At 48.0% G+C, this 18,618-nt stretch overlaps 1 protein-coding gene across 1 annotated transcript in view; it reads right to left on the bottom strand.

Annotated features, from left to right (window-relative positions):
- PTPRU (protein tyrosine phosphatase, receptor type U) overlaps positions 1 to 18,618 on the bottom strand; it is a 563,689-nt gene that overhangs the window by 194,935 nt on the left and 350,136 nt on the right. The window contains exons 9-10 of the mRNA XM_015423947.1: positions 7,384 to 7,493; positions 2,397 to 2,598 (exon numbers count right to left, since the gene is read on the bottom strand). Of these exons, the coding sequence (XP_015279433.1) occupies positions 2,397 to 2,598; positions 7,384 to 7,493 (312 nt within the window). The remainder of the gene's footprint in view (positions 1 to 2,396; positions 2,599 to 7,383; positions 7,494 to 18,618) is intronic.

The following is an 18,618-nucleotide window of genomic DNA, read 5'->3' as shown; positions in this document are numbered from 1 at the left end:
TGTTGCTTTGGAATCAGCTGCCACCATAGCACAAGGACCTGTACTGTGTTACTGAAGTTAAGCTAAGAAAATCATTTTCTGGCTGGCTCCGCCTCCTGCAGCAGCCATTTTGTTACAGCCATTTTGTTTCTGGGCCCACCGTGCCTTGTCAGAATTCCAAATGTGCCCACAGGCTCAAAAAAGTTGGGGACCTCTGAGTTATAACATGATGAGTTGTAACCTGCCTCAAAAACCAGGGGACCAACATTTCAAGGTAGGGACTTGTCAGACTCCTGGAGAAATGAGTTCCCAACCACAGTCATTCAGAAGAATAGAGAGTTTATTGAGACACTGATAGGATCCAGACTCTTAACGTTTCTGTGTTAGAACTGGGGGAAAGCATGCAAAGCAAGCAATTATACCTAAATCAAGGAGGACCCTAATGGCCCGGGGCCAATCACACCTATACTAGAGGCCCACCGAAATAATGGCCTATAGTTCCCAGGTGAAAGATGATGCCAAGCTTGACTGGGGCTCAAGGTTATCTGTCTGGGCTAAATAAGATAACTAAAAGCAACAGTGAAGCAGCCAAAAGCGAAAGCAGACATTCTTCTCACTCCCCTACATCCCCATGGCAACCAAGCCTGAGAAAGCGGGCAAAGTTGACAGGACTGGAACATCTGTCCTCTGGCTAGAGCTCTAGAATGGAGATGGGCTGTGGCTCAGTGGTAAAGCCTCTACTTTGCATTTAGAAGGTCACAGGTTCAATCACCAGTTAACACACCCAAGGAGTAGGTGACAGGAAAGACTTCTACCTGAGACCCTGGAGAGCTGCTGCCAGCTAAAGTGGATGATATTGGATTGATAGACCAAAAGGGGGGTGGGGGGGAGGGTTAAAATTATTATGAAAAGTATGGTTAAAAGATAATATGTAAAATTTGTGAAAAACAATTAAAAAAATAAATATTTATAAAAAAGGATTGATAGACCAAGGGTCTGACTCAGCAGGAGGCACCTTGATGTTTTCATGGGTTCAGAGCTCCAGACCTGGTTTTACACAGATGCAGAACTTGGGCATGAGGCTGCACATGAACTTCAAAAAAGAAACAGTGAGCATCAGCAAGGGCATCCCCTTGCCCACAGCAAGCTTCTTTAAAGGTTGTGTGTTCCTCCTTACCAATGTTGGAAAGCAATGAAACTGGAAAGAAGCGAGCCAACAGAGCAAGACTACCACCCCTGCACCCAGTCTCCAATACTATGGGATGGGAGACATTTGGCTGGATGGTCCTGGATCAGAGCAAGACTGAAAGTACACAACTGCTATCAGGACACGTGTAAGTACTAGATGTATCCAAGGTCTTGTACTGGCATTGACATGTGCATACTTTTCAGTGCTGTACATGTTAAGGATAAGACAATCTGGTCTCACACACACTGCTTACTCATGTAAAGAAACAGAGGTGGTGAAAATCAATGTGTGCCACAGCAGCAGTGCAGGTAGCCTTTGAACCCCACTCTGGTACAGCGTTTAGGGACTCTTTACATAGCTGTTGGAAACATGGATGACTTAAAGAAGAACAGAAATGAAAACCTGGAGTGATTTCCCCCCCCCCCCCAACTGCCAAACAGAGCTGGACAAATTTCATATCAACCTGGAGCCCAGGAGAACATAGGTCCTAACCCTTTCTTACATTTCCCCAGAACTGTTGCAGAAGCAATGCTCCTTTGGGGACCACATTCCTCCAGCTATGCAAGACCAGCAAAGAAAAAGAAGGAAAAAATAAAGAAAGAGAAAGAACAGAGGGAAAGAAAAAGAAAGAAAAGTGAGAGATCAAAAGGGAAAGAAAGAAAGAAAGAAAGAAAGAAAGAAAGAAAGAAAGAAAGAAAGAAAGAAAGAAAGAAAGAAAGAAGAAAAGAAAAGTGAGAGAGGAAGGAAGGAAGGAAGGAAGGAAGGAAGGAAGGAAGGAAGGAAGGAAGGAAGGAAGGAAGGAAGGACAGGAGACAGAGAGAGAGAGGAAAAGGGAGAGAAGCTGAAGGCAAAAGAAAGAAGTGTATCAAAGTGGAACTGGAGGAGGAATGGCTGGAATATTTAATGAAATCCCCTTGCATCAGCAGCTGGCAAAGAGCCTTGCAACTGAGTTCCATGATCACATATGGGTGTGTTTGTCAGCAGAAAACCAGCTCATCACACTCATCAATTTGTTTTCCGGGGGGGGGGGGGGGGGCGCGACTTCTACACGCTCGCCAGATGTTGCTACATCCACGACATGGCACTCATTTCTTGGCCCATAAACTTGGAAGAGGAGGCACGGGCTCAAAGTGTTGAAGTCAACTTTAGATTTCCAGAAAAGCAGAGATTTCCCAAAGAAGGAAGAGCCCTTCCCTTTGTCTCCCCCTTCCCCTCCCACTCCCCCTACCTGAGATGTTGGTGGTGATCTCCGTCAGCGCTGTCTGGCCAAAGCCCTTGCCAGTCCGTGCCCGCACTGAAAACAGGTAGGTGGTTCCCGGATGCAGGTTGGAGAAAACATGATAGGTTTCATTTCGGAGCTTGGAGACAGTGCGCCGAGGACCAGGCACGTTGACTGCAGGGTCAGAGGATTCAATGCTCTGGTAGCTGATCTAGGATAATGGGAAACACTTTAAGATTATGTCAGTATGAACACTGAAACTTCAGATCCTAATTTTCTGTCCCCCAGCATTTCCCCTCTGTTCTAATCAAACTGATTACAATATGCATTGTAGGTTTGCATCCTTTACAAGCATTCTTTACAGCATCTCTCCCGCCTTCTGACTAAGGCCCTTTCTGCACTCTCCTTTTAATCCATGTTCACCACAGTTTCCTCCAAGCAACTGTGCACTAAAATCAAATTCAACCTTCTTTTTAATCGAGGTTTTCCCCCCATTCTGCACTGAAATCGAGGTCAATCTTCTTTTTATTCCATTTCCCCCCCTAATTCTGCATTCCATTACCTCCCTTCAGTAGTCAGCCGGGTTTCAGCCTGCTGTTGCCCCAGGTTATTTGGATGCTGTTTTGTTATGGATTTAAATTGCCTCAACTTGAACACTGGGAAAATCTGGAGTGGCAGGCAAATGTGGAAAGGAGCTAGGATAAAAGGACTCGGAGATCTCCATTTCTACCCTACTCGTGTCTGATTAAGGGAGTTTTGACTCTCGAAAGCTTATACCCTAAAACTCTTGTAATGCACACTGGAGCACATTGGAGTCAAAAATCCCGACTATAAATATATGTTGATGGGGTCCAAACTGGCGGTAACTGACCAGAAGAGAGATCTTGGGGTCATGGTAGATCTCACTGAAAATATCGACTCAGTGTGTGACTTCAATTTTTAAAAACGCAAATGCCATGCTGGGGATAATTAGGAAAGGGATTGAAAACAAATCAGCCAGTATCATAATGCCCCTGTATACATCTATGATGCCACCTCATTTGGAATACTGTGTACTGCTCCTCAAAAAAGATATTATAGCATTGGGAAAGGTACAAAAAAGGGCAATTAAAATGATTAAGGGGATGGAACACTTTCCCTATAGAGAAAGGTTAAAGAGGTTACAGCTCTTTAGCTTGGAGAAATGATGACTGAGGGGTGACATGATAGAGGTTTACAGAATTATACAGGGGATAGAGAAGATCAAGAAAAAAGTACTTTTCTCCCTTTTTCACAATACAAGAACTCGTGGGCACTCAATGAAATTGTTTAGAAGTAGGTTTAGAACAGATAAAAGGAAGTACTTCTCCACCCAAAAAGTAATTAACACATGGAATTCACTGCCACAGGAAGTGGTGGCGGCTACAAGCAAAAACAGCTTCAAGAGGGGATTGGATAAACATATGGAGCAGAGGTCCATCAGTGGCTATTAGCCAGAAGGTATAGATGGAACACTATGTCTGGGGCAATGATGCTCTGTACTCTTGGTGCCTGGGGGCAGCAACAGTGGGAGGGTTTCTGGAGTTCTGGCCCCACTGGTGGACCTCTTGATGGCACCTGGATTTTGACCACTGTGTGACACAAAGTGTTGGACTGGATGTACCATTGGCCTGATCCAGCATGGCTTCTCTTATGTTCTTATTATATCTCCTCCAGCTGTTTTTAAACAGGGGGGATCGAAATAATGATGATGATGAAGAAGAAGAAGAAGAAGAAGAAGAAGAAGAGGAGGAGGAGGAGGAGGAGGAGGAGGAAGAGGAAGACAATGATGATGATGAAGGGATTAACTAACAATATGAAAATCCCAATATGGAATCTGAAGTGCTACATTCCAATTATTCCGCTTTATCATGGATAGCTCCCTATTTCCTCGGTCCCTGGTACATCAGTGTCTTGATTCTATCTCTTGGGGTATTCTTGTTCAGTTTTTCTTTGTGTGACTTGATTAAAGTTGTCAGTGTGGTGTGTAGTAGGCTAGAGTCTCAGGCTAGGATCTGGGAGACCCAGGTTCCAGTCTCCACTCTGCCATGGATGCTCCTTGGGTGACCTTGACCCAGTCACACACTCTCAGCCCAAGTCACCTCAGGGAGCTGTCCTGAGGATAAAAGCCAGTTTGGGTCCTTACTGAACAGAAAGGCAGAGGAATTAATTAATTCTTCACGGTTCTGCTCCCTCCCTGAGATCTCTGGAAATCATTGCTGAGCAGGGAGTGCTTGCACCTTCTCTCTAATCCACATAGGCAATAAATGTGCATTTAATACATGTGTATACATGAAAGATTTCACACAGTATACAGTATCACAGTCTGGTGGTCACTGAAGTCTTCTTTGGGCAGTTGATAATGTAGCACAGGGCAAACTATTTATTTTGATATTTCAGCCAAAAGAACAAACATCCCCTTGGCTGTGAATCAGTGAATGGCAGAATAAACAAATACAGCAGGTGGAAAAGAGCCTTCAGCGATGCACGTGAATGTAGCAGGCTAAGGATGAAAGCCTGGGTGTGCCACTGGCAGTGCTGATCTAAGTAGAGACAATCCTAAGTAGAGACAAATCAATGGTCTTAGAAGGGTGTAACTCTGTTTAGGATTGCACTGCTTACGTTGTTCGAAGGATTTGCCTTATTTCATCTTTGAAATACTAGCAGGTATGGCCTGGACACAGGTTTACCTCAGCAAGAAGCAGGACAGAGGCTCTTAGAAAGAGGATGAAAAGCAACTTGAATCCTGCAGTCTAAACAATGGGCTCGGAGGGGGAACGATCAAGTCCTCCTTAATCTCCAAGATTGCAAAGCCACGTCTCTAGAATGACAATGGAGGCTGTGTCGTTCTCCAAAAGCCCCCCTTTGGCTGCCAGCAGGGCGTGAAGAGCAGTGCAGATAGAAATCAGCTTTTCTCTTTTGCAGCTTTCTGTGCTCTAATAATTTTTGTTGATGCCAGAGAGGGCAGAGGCACCAACTGAAAAGCCGAATGAGATAAGAAGGGGTCTTGCCTGGCTGCCTTTGGGAGACAACATGGCAGAAACCAAGCACAGAGATGGGCCTCTTCAAGGAGCTCTGCCCAGCGACAGCAGACTCTTTTCTCTATGCCTTGAACTGAGGAGAATGCAGTCAGCCAAGAAAATCTGTCCCCTCAGCACCTTGACGAGAAGACAGTGGCCCTTTCTGCACTTCGACCTCACCCCTCATTTTCTCTGTGTTTCACTCGTGGCCATTTACCTTGCTGTTATCTCTCTTTAGCTGTTGTTTTCTGCACTAATTTTGTCCTGCTCCAATTTGCTTGCCTGACCTGGGTTATAAATTCTGCATTGTGAACAGTAAACCTGGGTTTAATGTCCTAGGTATGGTGGGAAAGGGGCAGGGAGGATCGAAACTGAGTTAAAATTTCTACACTTAAATCTGCACCAAGGCCACTCCAGATTGAGGAAAAACCCATGGCAAAACAAGATCCATATACCCCGGGGCAGTGTCAGTCCAAACCTGGGGTAACCACAATGTAATACAGAATTGACAAAAAAAAAAAAAAAACAGAATAAAAAGAGGGGTGTACTCAAGTGTAATGCAGAAAAGCTAGTCGGAAACAGTGTTGAACCAGGATTAAAGGTCTAGTGTGGAAAGGGCCAAAAAATACCTGTATAGAAATATTGATTCCTATAGGCTTCATGTTTCCCCCTTGGAATGTATCTTGCTGAACCCCTGTGGTGTGCATTTCCTCTAGAAGCCAAATGGGCTCAATAGCCTGCCATAAAACATTCCTTAACACGCTGGAAGAAGAGCAGATGCCTAGCTGACATGCAAACAGGCACGTAGTAGGCCCAAGGTGGGTTGGGCTCTGGGGTCATTTGCTGCAGAGGGTGGTCCCCAGACCTAACCTATCCCCACCCATTGCCATGACAACCCCAAAAAGTTAGACAACCGCTTCCTACTGGGATTGGCTGATGGCCACAGCTAATTCTAATTAGATTGGGGTTTTTAACTGTCTGCCCCTTGCAGAGGAGCTCAGATTTTCTTGCTTTCTTGTTCTGTTCTGTTGCTGTCATCTGGAATGCTGTCTCTGCCATGTGGCCTGGGACAGAACAAAGGACTCCTTGTGAGCTGAAGCACATGGCTATGTGCTTGCAAGGATGGAGCTATTGTTTCTCAAGATACTTGGACTATAGATTCCTGATGTTGGTAATTATGCATATCTCTAATGTCTAGTCAGGGTCAAGAGCCATAGGTTTTCTTGTTTTGAATTCTTATTATTCTGATGCAAGCCTGTACTAAATAAACTTTATTCTTGCTTACAAATATTGTCCGTTGGATGGGTAACTGACTCCAAGCCTTTTTCCTGTTGCCTGAAACTGCTCACCACATTATGCTACCTTGCTAAGAGTATTCTTGTATAAAGTCCCAGAGGCCAGTTAAGAGTCTGAACCTTGCTCTTGCACTGGAAGTGGACTATAGTTGGAAAGGTTCTGGTGGCCTGTGTCTGTAAATCCAGAGAGCCTATCTCTCCTGGGTTTTTGTGTAATTTCATTGTTCCAGTAAAGAATTCTTTCTCCTCCCATTCCTGGACTGGACTGGGGAGGAGAGAGAACCTTTACAATACCATCTGTTGCTTTGATACTTCCTGACATGATAGGGGTCTGCTAGATCTACCAACCATGCTGCTGCCTTGCAGCCCACCTCGATGATATAGTACAAAAAGTTTCTATTGCTTGGCATTCATGGGATGTTAGGCTTTTCAAATATGTTTCTGGCTGATTCTCCATCCCATATGATACTGTGTTAGCTGAGGACAAGTCAATCCCCATGTTAAGGAACAACACATTTTATAGGGAAGGTCTGTGGCTCTGTAGTCAAGTATCTACTCATCATGCAGAAGGTCTTAGATTCAATTCCTGGCATCTCCACTTAAACACATCAGTCATAAATTGGTGCATGCCAGCTCTGAAGAAAGATCATGTGGGAGACATACCTCGTACTGTGTGATGAGTCCATTGGGCTCCACTGGCTCCTCCCACTTCAGAAAAATCATGTCTTCCAGGGGAGTGAATGTTAGAGACTCTGAAGCAATGCCTCCAGGGACTTGAACATGAAGGAAGGAAAAAATTGGAAAAGAATAAGAAGATAGGCTAGTTACTCAGCTTCTTTCATGATAGACTAACCAACAGGAACATCCTGTTCATTTTAAAAAAATATTTATAGTCTGCTTATCCAGATTATCCAGGACGGACTATATTTATAGTTGTTGGATCCCCAAGCATCGAGAATAAATCCACGTTTTAAGAAAAGCAAAATTTATTTCGAAGCGTTGACGACATACTCAAACACGTTCTTTGTTAGAACTGGGGATACACAGTTAGATCAAGCATAATAAAGGAACTTCAAAGAGATACAGGTCCAATGAATAACTTTCCCGCTGGCGGGCTAATGGAACGGTTGCGCGCCCAGTCCATGGGAACCAGGCAGGATATTAGACATAACACAGGTGCAGTAGTCATGGGAAAAGCAATAGCCAAGCATTACAGCATCTTCTCCCCCACACAACCTCCAGCAGTTATCTTTTGCATTCCAACGCAGGAGTAGGATGATAGAAACCAAGCCGGGTGCAACAGGGAAAGAATATGTACACAGAGGTCACAGAAAACAGAATGGCAGCTTGCTGACATACTGCCCCCCTTAAAATACACTTACAACACACCTCCCGGGCCGGGCGGGAGATCTCCCGGGCTGGGCGGGAGACCTCCCGGTTTGTCCGGGAACCTTCTGTGGAAACTACGGATCAGGTAAGGGGCCCGAATATCCCCTTCTTCCACCCATTCGCGGTGCTGGGGACCGAAATCAACCCATTCGATAAGGTACCAGAGTTTACCACGTTTCACTTTACAATCCAGGATATCAGCGATCTCAAAATGTTCATCCCCTTCCAAAATGACAGGTGGAGGAGGAGTAGTTACAGGTCTCCATGGAGACGGGCCAGGATCCTTCTTTAACAGGCTCATGTGAAATACAGAATGCAAGGCACGTAAATTCTTAGGCAAAACAACATCAACTGCCACATCATTTATGACTTTGCGCACTTTGAAAGGGCCTATGAACTTCCATCCCAATTTCCTGCTAGGCCGCAGCATCTTAATGTTCTTGGTTGAGACATACACAAGATCCCCAGGTTTCAGATCAAACCCCACCACCCTACCCTTGTCTGCCTGGGTCTTGTAAGCAGCCTTGGCTGCGTCAAGTGTTTGGCATAACAGAGGCCATGCTTTTTGCAAGGACATACACCAGGTATCAGCATCCCCCACAGGACGTTGGCCCATCCCCTCCAAGAAAGGGAGGGGGGGGCTGTCGTAACCAGAGACAGCTTTATACGGAGACATGCCTGTGGAGCTATGGACAGTATTATTATAACAATATTCAGCAAGAGGCAATAAGTCACACCAATCATTCTGTTGATAATTAGTAAAACAACGCAAATATTGTTCCAGGGTCTGATTAACTCGTTCCGTCTGTCCGTCAGTCTCGGGATGATACGCGCTGCTGAGTCCTTGTTCCACCCCTAAAATGGAAAGAAGTTCCCTCCAAAATTTAGAAACAAATTGGGTCCCCCTGTCAGAAATTAACTTAGTAGGTAATTGATGAATTTTCACCACGTGAGACATAAACGATTTCGCCAACCTTTGAGCTGTAGGCAAGGAAGGAAAAGGTACAAAATGAGCTTGTTTAGAAAACAAATCAACAACCACCCAAATGATAGTGTTCCCTTTGCTCGCAGGGAGGTCAGTAATAAAATCCATGGATACCACTTCCCATGGTCTCGATGGAGTAGGGAGTGGCTGTAGAAGACCAGGAGGCTTGCCCAATCTGGGTTTAGTCAAGGCACATGTTTGGCAGGACCGAACAAACATCAAGAGGTCTTTGCGCATATGTGGCCACCAGAACTGTCTGCGGATGAGTTGTAGAGATTTAACAAAACTCCAATGCCCTGCCAGTTTCGAACCATGAGCAGACTCCATCACCTCCCTCCTCATTGAAATAGGCACATACAGTTTGTCTCCAGAATAAATCAGACCATCAGGGCTACGGACACAATCAGGCAACGTTGTCAGGGAGGCATCATCCTCAACAGTCAAAGCAGACAGATATTTTTGGACCCAGGCCCCCCCCCCCACAGGGAAAAGGGAAGGCGTAGTCTCATCAGAGTGTGGAATTGCCCGCGCTTGCGCCCTGGTGACCACGGCCCCCCCCAGATGGGAGGGGGAAAAGACAGAGTCCATGATGATCTCACGCTGACTGTCATGTTGTGGGAGGCGTGAAAGCGCGTCAGCCAGGGAATTCGCCGCCCCAGGGAAATGACGAAGAGTGAATCGAAACTTAGCAAAGAAGTCCGCCCAACGAAGTTGCTTAGCGTTGAGAGAACGGGGGGATTTCAGCATCTCCAAATTCTTATGGTCAGTCCAGACTTCAAATGGCAGTTGCGCCCCCTCCAACCACTGCCTCCACGTGGAGAGAGCCAGCCGGATTGCTGACGCCTCCTTTTCCCAAATCCCCCAGTTTCGTTCAGCGTCAGAAAACTTTTTAGACACAAATGCGAGGGGATGTAAACGACCATCCTCCCCCTCCTGCAAAATCGCGGCCCCCATTGCCACATCCGAGGCATCAGTTTGGACAATGAATTTCTTAGTTTCATCAGGGCGCGCCAGCACTGGCTCAGAGGTGAACATCAGTTTAAGTTTCTCAAAAGCCTCTGCGCAAGCAGGGGACCATTTAAGCGGGGCGCCTGGTTTCGTAGCATCAAACCCCTTTCCCTTGGTTTTGAGCAAATCAGTCAGGGGAAGGGCAATTTGAGCGAAATTCTGGATGAAATTTCTGTAAAAATTGGCAAATCCGAGGAACATTTGCAATTGTTTGCGGGTCCTGGGGGGCTCCCAGTCAAGTACAGCTTGAATTTTAGCAGGGTCCATTTCAACCGTCCCCCCAGAGATGCGATAGCCCAAAAAGTCAATGCATGTCTTGTGGAATTCACATTTTGACAGCTTTGCAAACAAGTGGTGTTCATAAAGTCGTTTAAGGACCTTGCGCACCAATTTAATATGCGACGGGAGGTCCTGAGAGTACAGCAACACATCATCAAGGTAAAGGACCACTCCCTTGAATAGAAACTCATGTAGGACCTCATTGATAAGGTTCATGAAGACCCCCGGAGCCCCTTGAAGGCCGAAGGGCATAACGAGGTACTCAAACTGCCCCAAAGGGGTATTAAATGCAGTCTTGCTTTCATCCCCCTCCCGGATGCGCACACGGAAATATGCATCCCGGAGGTCAAGTTTCGAGAAGATTTTGCCCTTGGTGGCCTCAGCTACCAAGTCCTTGATTAGCGGGAGGGGGTAAGCATTGGATAAAGAAACAGCATTCAGACCCCTATAATCAGTGCACAATCTGAGCCCCCCGTCTTTCTTCTTTCGGAAAAGTACAGGCGCGGCGAAAGGGGAGGAAGCCGGGCGAATGAAACCTCGGGCTAGGTTTTTATCAATAAAGTTCCGCAGTTCAACTTTCTCAGCCGGCCCCATCGCATAAATTTTACCTTTGGGCAATTTACAGTCAGGCAAAAGTTCAATAGCACAGTCAGTCGAGCGATGGGGGGGCAATTCGTTAGCTTCCTCTTCGCCAAACACTTTCGCCAAGTCTCTATACTCTCGAGGCAAAGAAGCTAACTCTTCCGGTTGCAAAGTGCCGCAGGGGAACTGCGCGGTCGGCTGGTCCCCCCACGAGTCCACCCAGCAGTGATTTACACACTTAGCCGACACAAACTTGACAACCCCTTCTTCCCACAAGATGTAAGGGTCATGGGTAAACAACCAGGGACTCCCCAGAACTAAGTCGAATTGCGATTTAGGGGTGACAATGAAGGATCTGGATTCCCAATGATCGCCCGCCCCCAGCCGCAAAGCCATAGTCTCGTGCGTACAAGGTTCCATGGGTGCCCCATCCATCTGGGTAAAAATGATGGGAGACTTCAAGGGGGCTATCCCCGCTTCCAGTGCCAACAACACTCTAGGGCTGATGAGATCCCTCCCACACCCAGAATCAATCAACGCTCTCACCCTAACGTGGGTTCCCAGGAGCGGATTCATTAATGAGACAGTCACGAAAAATAGGGAAGGGGTTTCTCTCACCACCTTGGGCGCAGCATTAGAATGGCCTTGTCGTTTTGCGCCTCTCACAACAGGCCGTTGTCGTTTTCCGCCGTTTCAGGCACCACCTCTTCTTCTGACTCGGCAGCAGACGGATCGTTCCCCTCCGAGCCTTGGGCCGCCTGCAAAGCTTTGGAGAAACGCGGTTTAGCCATTCCCTTCTTCCCCGTCAGCGGTGTCTTCGGGCTTGGAGTAGGCGGCTGTACTTTACGGCTGCCACAATCCACAGCGAAGTGCCCCTTCTCCCCGCACTTGAGACAGAGCCCCATCTTCATACGTAGTTCTCGTGCTGATTCCGACAGGCGTTGAGGCTTGGGTTTGGAGGCACCGGCAGCGGCGGGTCTGTTGGTCGTAGCAGCCAGGTCGAGTTTGATGGTGGTGAGCCGGTCTTCCGCATTTTCAGCTTCCTGGGTCCAGGCCATTAGGGAGACAGGGTTGACAGTTTTCAGAACCGTTTCTCGGATATCTGCGTTGAGACCCAAGCGATACATCTCAGCTAATATATGGTCAGGGTAGTCTCGGAGCTTTGCGGCTTGCTTGTGGAATTCCAGAGTGTACTCGCGAACCGACTTCTTGTTCTGGCGATAGGTGCGGAGAAACGCTTTAGCCCTTTGACTCGCGTTGACATCTTCAAATCTCGCCCGCAGCGCCCACATGAATGCTCGCAAATTCAAAAGTTCCGGACCGCGGTCATTGTGCAGTCCAACATACCATGTGGCGGCGTCTCCTTTCAGTCTTGCCGAGATGACATCAATAAGACCAGCTTCATTTCGGAACAGGTGTCGACTTTCTTCTACGAATTTATGCACCCTCACCGTGAAGAAAGCGAGTTCATCTGGGTTGCCGTCGAAGGTAGCCTCCAGTAGATCCTTGGGTCTGGGCCGTGGAGGCCTTACCAACGGGCCCAGCTGAGCCGGAACTCCCCTGGGAGGGAAACCCGGCACAACCGGTGGCCCCGCTGGCATTGGCCTCAGTGGTGGCGGCAGACCCGGCACCGGCGGACCCCCCGGCATCGGCGGTTGCACAGGCACTTGCAGAGGCGGTCTCACTGGCGGCTGTACAGGGACCTGCTGCGCTGGAACTCCCGGTGCTTGCAGCGGTGGTCCCGTCAGCGGTTGAGCAGGCATCGGCGGCGCGGGAAGTCCCGGTGCAGGAGCAACTTGTTGCTGCGCGGCGTGTGCGTCAAGGAAATTAGCCATTCGAACGTCCATCATTCCCGGCAGACCTTCCATCACATCCTGGAATGCCCGCAACAAGTCTCTCACCGAGTCTTCCAGTTCTGCTAGTCGTTCCCCGGTGGTTTCTTCCGGGATGGGGTCCCGAGGGCGGTAGTCCGGGGGTGGGTCATAGTCCTCTTCCGTTGGGAAGACTCCGGTGCCCTCCTCATCTCCTGCGTGGCCCCGCGGTCCCGACGGCTCGAACATCCACTCCTCGAGGTCCCGCTCGGGGCTCCCCTTCTCCGAGGTAGCCCCCGGCTCCGGGAACAATCCCTTGTCAAATAGACTCTCACGTAATCCGCTCCCCCGACGGGAGTACACCTCACGGGTGCCCTGGGTGTTGTACATAGTCCAATCATCCTGCTGGTGAGTCTTCCGCGGACCCCATTGCGAAGGGGTCGGAGGCGGCCAAGACAGATGTGCAGGCAGGCGGGGAATCGCTCCCCCCACGGCACCCTCCAACGAGGCTGCAGTCGTGAACACCAAAGACGCGGAGGTTTGTGGGACCGATCCAGAGTCCCCCTCCGTGGTAGGTAGGTTTCCCTCAATTCCGCTCATGATCTCGCCAGATTCGGAACGATAGGAAAAAGAGAGTTCTAACAATATGTTGGATCCCCAAGCATCGAGAATAAATCCACGTTTTAAGAAAAGCAAAATTTATTTCAAAGCGTTGACGACATACTCAAACACGTTCTTTGTTAGAACTGGGGATACACAGTTAGATCAAGCATAATAAAGGAACTTCAAAGAGATACAGGTCCAATGAATAACTTTCCCGCTGGCGGGCTAATGGAACGGTTGCGCGCCCAGTCCATGGGAACCAGGCAGGATATTAGACATAACACAGGTGCAGTAGTCATGGGAAAAGCAATAGCCAAGCATTACAGCATCTTCTCCCCCACACAACCTCCAGCAGTTATCTTTTGCATTCCAACGCAGGAGTAGGATGATAGAAACCAAGCCGGGTGCAACAGGGAAAGAATATGTACACAGAGGTCACAGAAAACAGAATGGCAGCTTGCTGACAATAGTCTGCTTATCCAGGACTGCTAGCAACCACATTCCAAAACAATCAACATTTACATGCAGAAATATGCAGCTGACCAGAAATGTCAAGAACATTACCTACATGAAGAAACCTTTTATGGAGTCAGACAATTGGTGTGCATCAATATTGTCCACTCTGATAGCAGTAGGGATGGGCACGAACCTGCCCATGACTCTAAATTTGGCAGTAAAATTGTCTGGATCATGGTTCATGAACCAGGGTTCGTGCAATCTTCCCCCACACAGACACACAACCCTCCACGTGGTTTTTTGGAGGTTTATGCAGCTCATGGTAGGAAGTGGGGGGGGAGCAAAAAGAATTGCTGAAATGGCTTGCATCTATTTCAGCGTAACAGCTGACAGGCACACCAGCCCTGCTGTTAGTCTGAAATGGATGCAAGCCATTTCAGTGATCTCTCTCACTTTCAGACTAACAGCAAGCTGCAGCCGGGAGAAAGGGGGTGATTGTCTGGAGGAACGAGAGAGATCGCTGAAATGGCTTGCATCCATTTCAGACTAATGGCAGGGCATTTCAGACTAACAGCAAGCTGCAGCCGGGAGAAAGATGGCCCAAACTGGGCATTTTTTGCTTGGTTTGGTTTGGGGTTCAGTTCGGGCACACTCTGAACCCTGAACCAGAATTTTCTGGTCCATGCCCATCCCTAGTCAGCAGCTCTGCAGGGTGTCAGGCGGAGGTCTTTCATATCCCCTAATACCTAATCCGCTGAACTGGTAATGTTGGGAATTGAACCTGAGACCTCCTGCATACAAAGCATTCCAGCGTCTCAGGTCAAGAAGGGTCTCTCCCAAAAGCTGCTATGAAACATCCCTTAATTGGAGAAATCAAGGAGTGAAGCTTGGGAAATGCCTGTGGCTCAGTGGCTCAGCATCTATTTGGCATACAGAAGGTCCCAAGTTCAACCCCTGGTATTTCCAGTTAAAAAGACCACACAACAAGTGTTGTGAGAGAACTCCACCAGAGACCCTGGAAAGCAGCTGCCAGTCTGAGTATACAATACTGACCTTTATGAACCAAGGATCTGACGCTCTACCACTATACCATGCTGGCTCAAGTCTCTGCAGTTCAATACTCTAATCTCTATCACCATAGTGAGTTGGATTGGCCATTTTTGAATGCAAAGACTGTGACTTTCCTCCCCTTTCTGCCCCTCTTCCCAGCATCCCTTTCCAACCCCAGAGAACACTGATTTCCAGGATTACAGGTCTGATGTTGACTAACAGCCAAGTGAGCCAAGAGGCCATGGTGAGAAGAGAAAGGGGCAGAAATCACCCTCTCCTTCCCTTCCATTAGTGCAGCTACACTGCCAAAAGAGGTAGGAATGGTTCCAGCCCTCAATCTACATGACTGCTAATTGACACCAGTCACGTGACCTGAGGATCCACTTTCCTGAAGTCAGAAAGGAGGAAGAGTAGCAAGGGAAAGATCCACTGGATCCAACCACTGTCTGGTATATTCTTGGAGGTAGGACTATTCATGGAAGACAGCCTCCATTGGGTATGTTGATTCTTTGGATTTTTATAACCTACTTTTGTCTGCAATGGGGACCTAAAACAGTTTGTAACACCATTGTATCCTCATAACAACAACCCTATGAGGCAAATTAGGCTGAGAGAGAGTGAATGGACCAAGGGCACCCAGTGAGTTCATGGCCTGAGTAGGGATTCAACGCCAAGTCTCCCAAATCCTAGTCCAGGGGTCCCCAGCCTTTTTGAGCCTACAGGCACCTTTGGAATTCTCGCATTGCTTGGTAGGTGCAACCATAAAATGACTGCCACAAAATGGTTGCCACAGGAGGAGAAGGCAGTGACAAAATGGCTGCCACAGCTTTCCTTCAGTCACACAGTGAAGATTCTTGTGCTGAGGTGGCAGCGGCTGCCAAAGCAACATTTTTTTGGAAAATCTGCACAGCCAATGACATCTCCAATGGTCAATCAGAAGCCTTGCTGGGCAGAAGCCCCACTTTGCCCAGCCACTTTCTAAAAACAGTTGGCAGGCACCAGAAAAGATGTTGGCAGGTGACATGACACCCACGAGCACCACGTTGGAGACCCCTGCCCTAGTCCAACATGTCAACTGCTATGCCACTGGACTCGAATGCAGCAGTACCTCAACACTGTAACTACTCCACCACACTGTCCCTCTCAAATAAAGTGGCATCTTGTCCATCACGGCTGACAGGGCTATCCTTTATTACTTTTTTTTTTAACTCTTCTTGTAAGGCTGGAGTTATTTCAGCATTGGCAGTAAAGATCCAGTAGCCAGAGAACAGAAGCGACGTGACTTTCCATCATTCAAGTGAACACAACGAGAGAGGATTCCAAAGGCACTTTTAAGCCGACCACATGAACCTCTCTGTGTGTGTTTTGCTTTGGGAAACTAGTTCTGGGCCAAGCAGTGCAGCCTGCACATCAGTGGTGAAAGAACAAGTTGGGAACTGAGATTTTTCATAGCCCAGGAGGGGAGGGAATCAAACCATTACCTTGCCCGTATTTGCATAATCCAAAGCTCGCAGAGCCAATTACGGCCTGCCTGAACCCTCAATCCTCCACAAATTAGCACTCGGGCAAACGCTCGGCTGCTGTATCTGCTGGCGATTCTTCCTCATGTATATTTGATAGGGAACCGTTTAATTGCATTTTGCTGAGCCAAGGCAGGCAGCCCACTAAGCAAAACAGGAGAGATGAGGAGAGAAGGAAGGGGGCAACGGGGGATAAAGGGCTGGAGGCAGGGCAGCAGCTGAAGGACGCCACCACAGGTAGGAAGCCAAGCCTGGCTGTGCCACACAGGTTAACTGTTGCGTGCCGTATCTCCATCACCCCTTAATCAATGCCAAATTGCTTATTTAAAACTCTCCCCTCGGCATACGAAGTGACTCATGAAACAGAGCATTCCAGAATTGAAAACAAGAGCCCAAAGATAAAAACAAAGGACAAAGCATGCACAGGAGAGGAAGGGGTGATTTCTTCCCTGCTCCCTCCCTCACGGTAGCCCTCTGGCCTGCATGGCTGCTCGACACATTGCCTACTCTGACTGGCAGCTGCTTTCCTAGGTCCCAAGGAGGAGGAGGAGGAGATTGGATTTATACCCTGCCCTTCACTACCCAAAGGAGTCTCAGAGCAGCTTACAATCTCCTTTCCCTTCCCCTCCCACAACAGACACCCTGTAAGGTAGGTGGGGTTGAGAGAGCTCTTTTGAGAACTACTCTTGAGAGAACAGCTCTGAGAGAACAGTGACTGACCAAGGTCACACCAGCAGTTAATGTGGAGGAGTGGGGAATCAAACCTGGTTCTCCCAGATTAGAGTTTGCGTTCCTAACCGCTACACCAAACTGGCAGCTTCATGTCTTCACCTCCTCTCTAAAAGGGTGGTTCAGGCAAAGGCAGAGTGGCTACTACATCCTCCTTGCCTCTTCGGAAGAGGAGAAGGAGGAGGTCACTTCTCTCATGCTTGGACTACCATCCGAGAAGGAGATGGCAGCAGCCACTGTCACTCCTTCCCCTAAGGAAGGGGGTCCAGGCATGGCTGCAGTGAGGTCCTCCTCCTTACAATGAACATTTCTACCAAGCAACTGACCACTCCCTTGTTGAGGGTATACCCAGTGCTAACTTAGAACTGTGCAGGTGGATTGGATCATGTTGCCACCTGGGGACCCTATCTGGGTGGAAATAAAAACTTTTATTTGAATATTTTAAATGGAAAAAAAGAATAAACAGAGTTGGCTATGGTTTTATAACAACATGAGCTTTAAAACATCCTAGTGGTTGCTCTTGGACTTGCCTATTCCGATTGTCCTTCCCCATTTGTTTTTAAGAGTATTTATCCTTGGAATTACCTTGCTGAGTCACAGATGCTTGGGACTAGCGGAGTACATTGATATGCAACTAAGGGTGTGGATAGAATGCATGGCATCTGTTCTACATCTCAACTGAGATATCATGCCAAAAGATGGCTAAGGAAGTTTAATGGTGTACCATGGTTTGCAGTCAGCCAGAAAATCAGAATCCCTGGCTTGAAATGAGTTTTCAAACCAAGATTTACACTAATTATTTGGCATAAGGTCTGGATCAGTAAGTCATAGTTGTAGCATTGCACCACTTTTGAGAGCTATGGCACCAAAGGACGGGAGTGCTAACTGCTGGAAACCAAAAGGAGATAAATGTCCCTAAACCACAACTGAAGGTAAAACCATGGTTTTGGTATTATCTCTATATTTTTGTAATGTATTCAGCCTGACATGCCCGGACTTGCCCGGCCTGGCCAGGCACAATTCCTCAATAGCTTCAAGTCTAAAGACAATGGGTCCGTAGGATCCTAGCCGGCCCAATGAAAGGGCTAGGTCCCAAGCCGGGAGGCCAATGGGTCTCTCGGTTACTGTAAATAGCCTATCGGGAGTAGGGGGTGTGTTTAGGTGAGCTTGGTGGCGGGTTTTCTGAATGAATATAAACCGGCCTGCGAGCCGGTCAGTTGTCTTTGTTCTTAACTAAATAAAGGTATGCTTAGCTGAAATCACTCTCCACCTGCATACTTTTCACTGGCGACGAGGGTGGGATCTACGACCCCATGAACAGAGACCCGGACGCCAACAGGAGCACCGCATCGAGCTCCGATGCCGAGACCTCAGGGAACCGCTCCGCTTCGCATCCCGGCTCCCCGGCTACGGCTCATCGCTCTGCTCCCGGCTCCGCTTCGCACCCTGCTGACCCCGAGAACAGCAGCGCCCTTCGCAACGTCCC

Source organism: Gekko japonicus, unplaced genomic scaffold (genome assembly GCF_001447785.1).
Source record: "Gekko japonicus isolate JY-2015 unplaced genomic scaffold, Gekko_japonicus_V1.1 scaffold344, whole genome shotgun sequence".
NCBI classification, from domain to species: domain Eukaryota; kingdom Metazoa; phylum Chordata; class Lepidosauria; order Squamata; family Gekkonidae; genus Gekko; species Gekko japonicus.
Note: the sequence above shows the minus strand (reverse complement) of the source record. Positions and strands in the feature narration are given on the sequence as shown.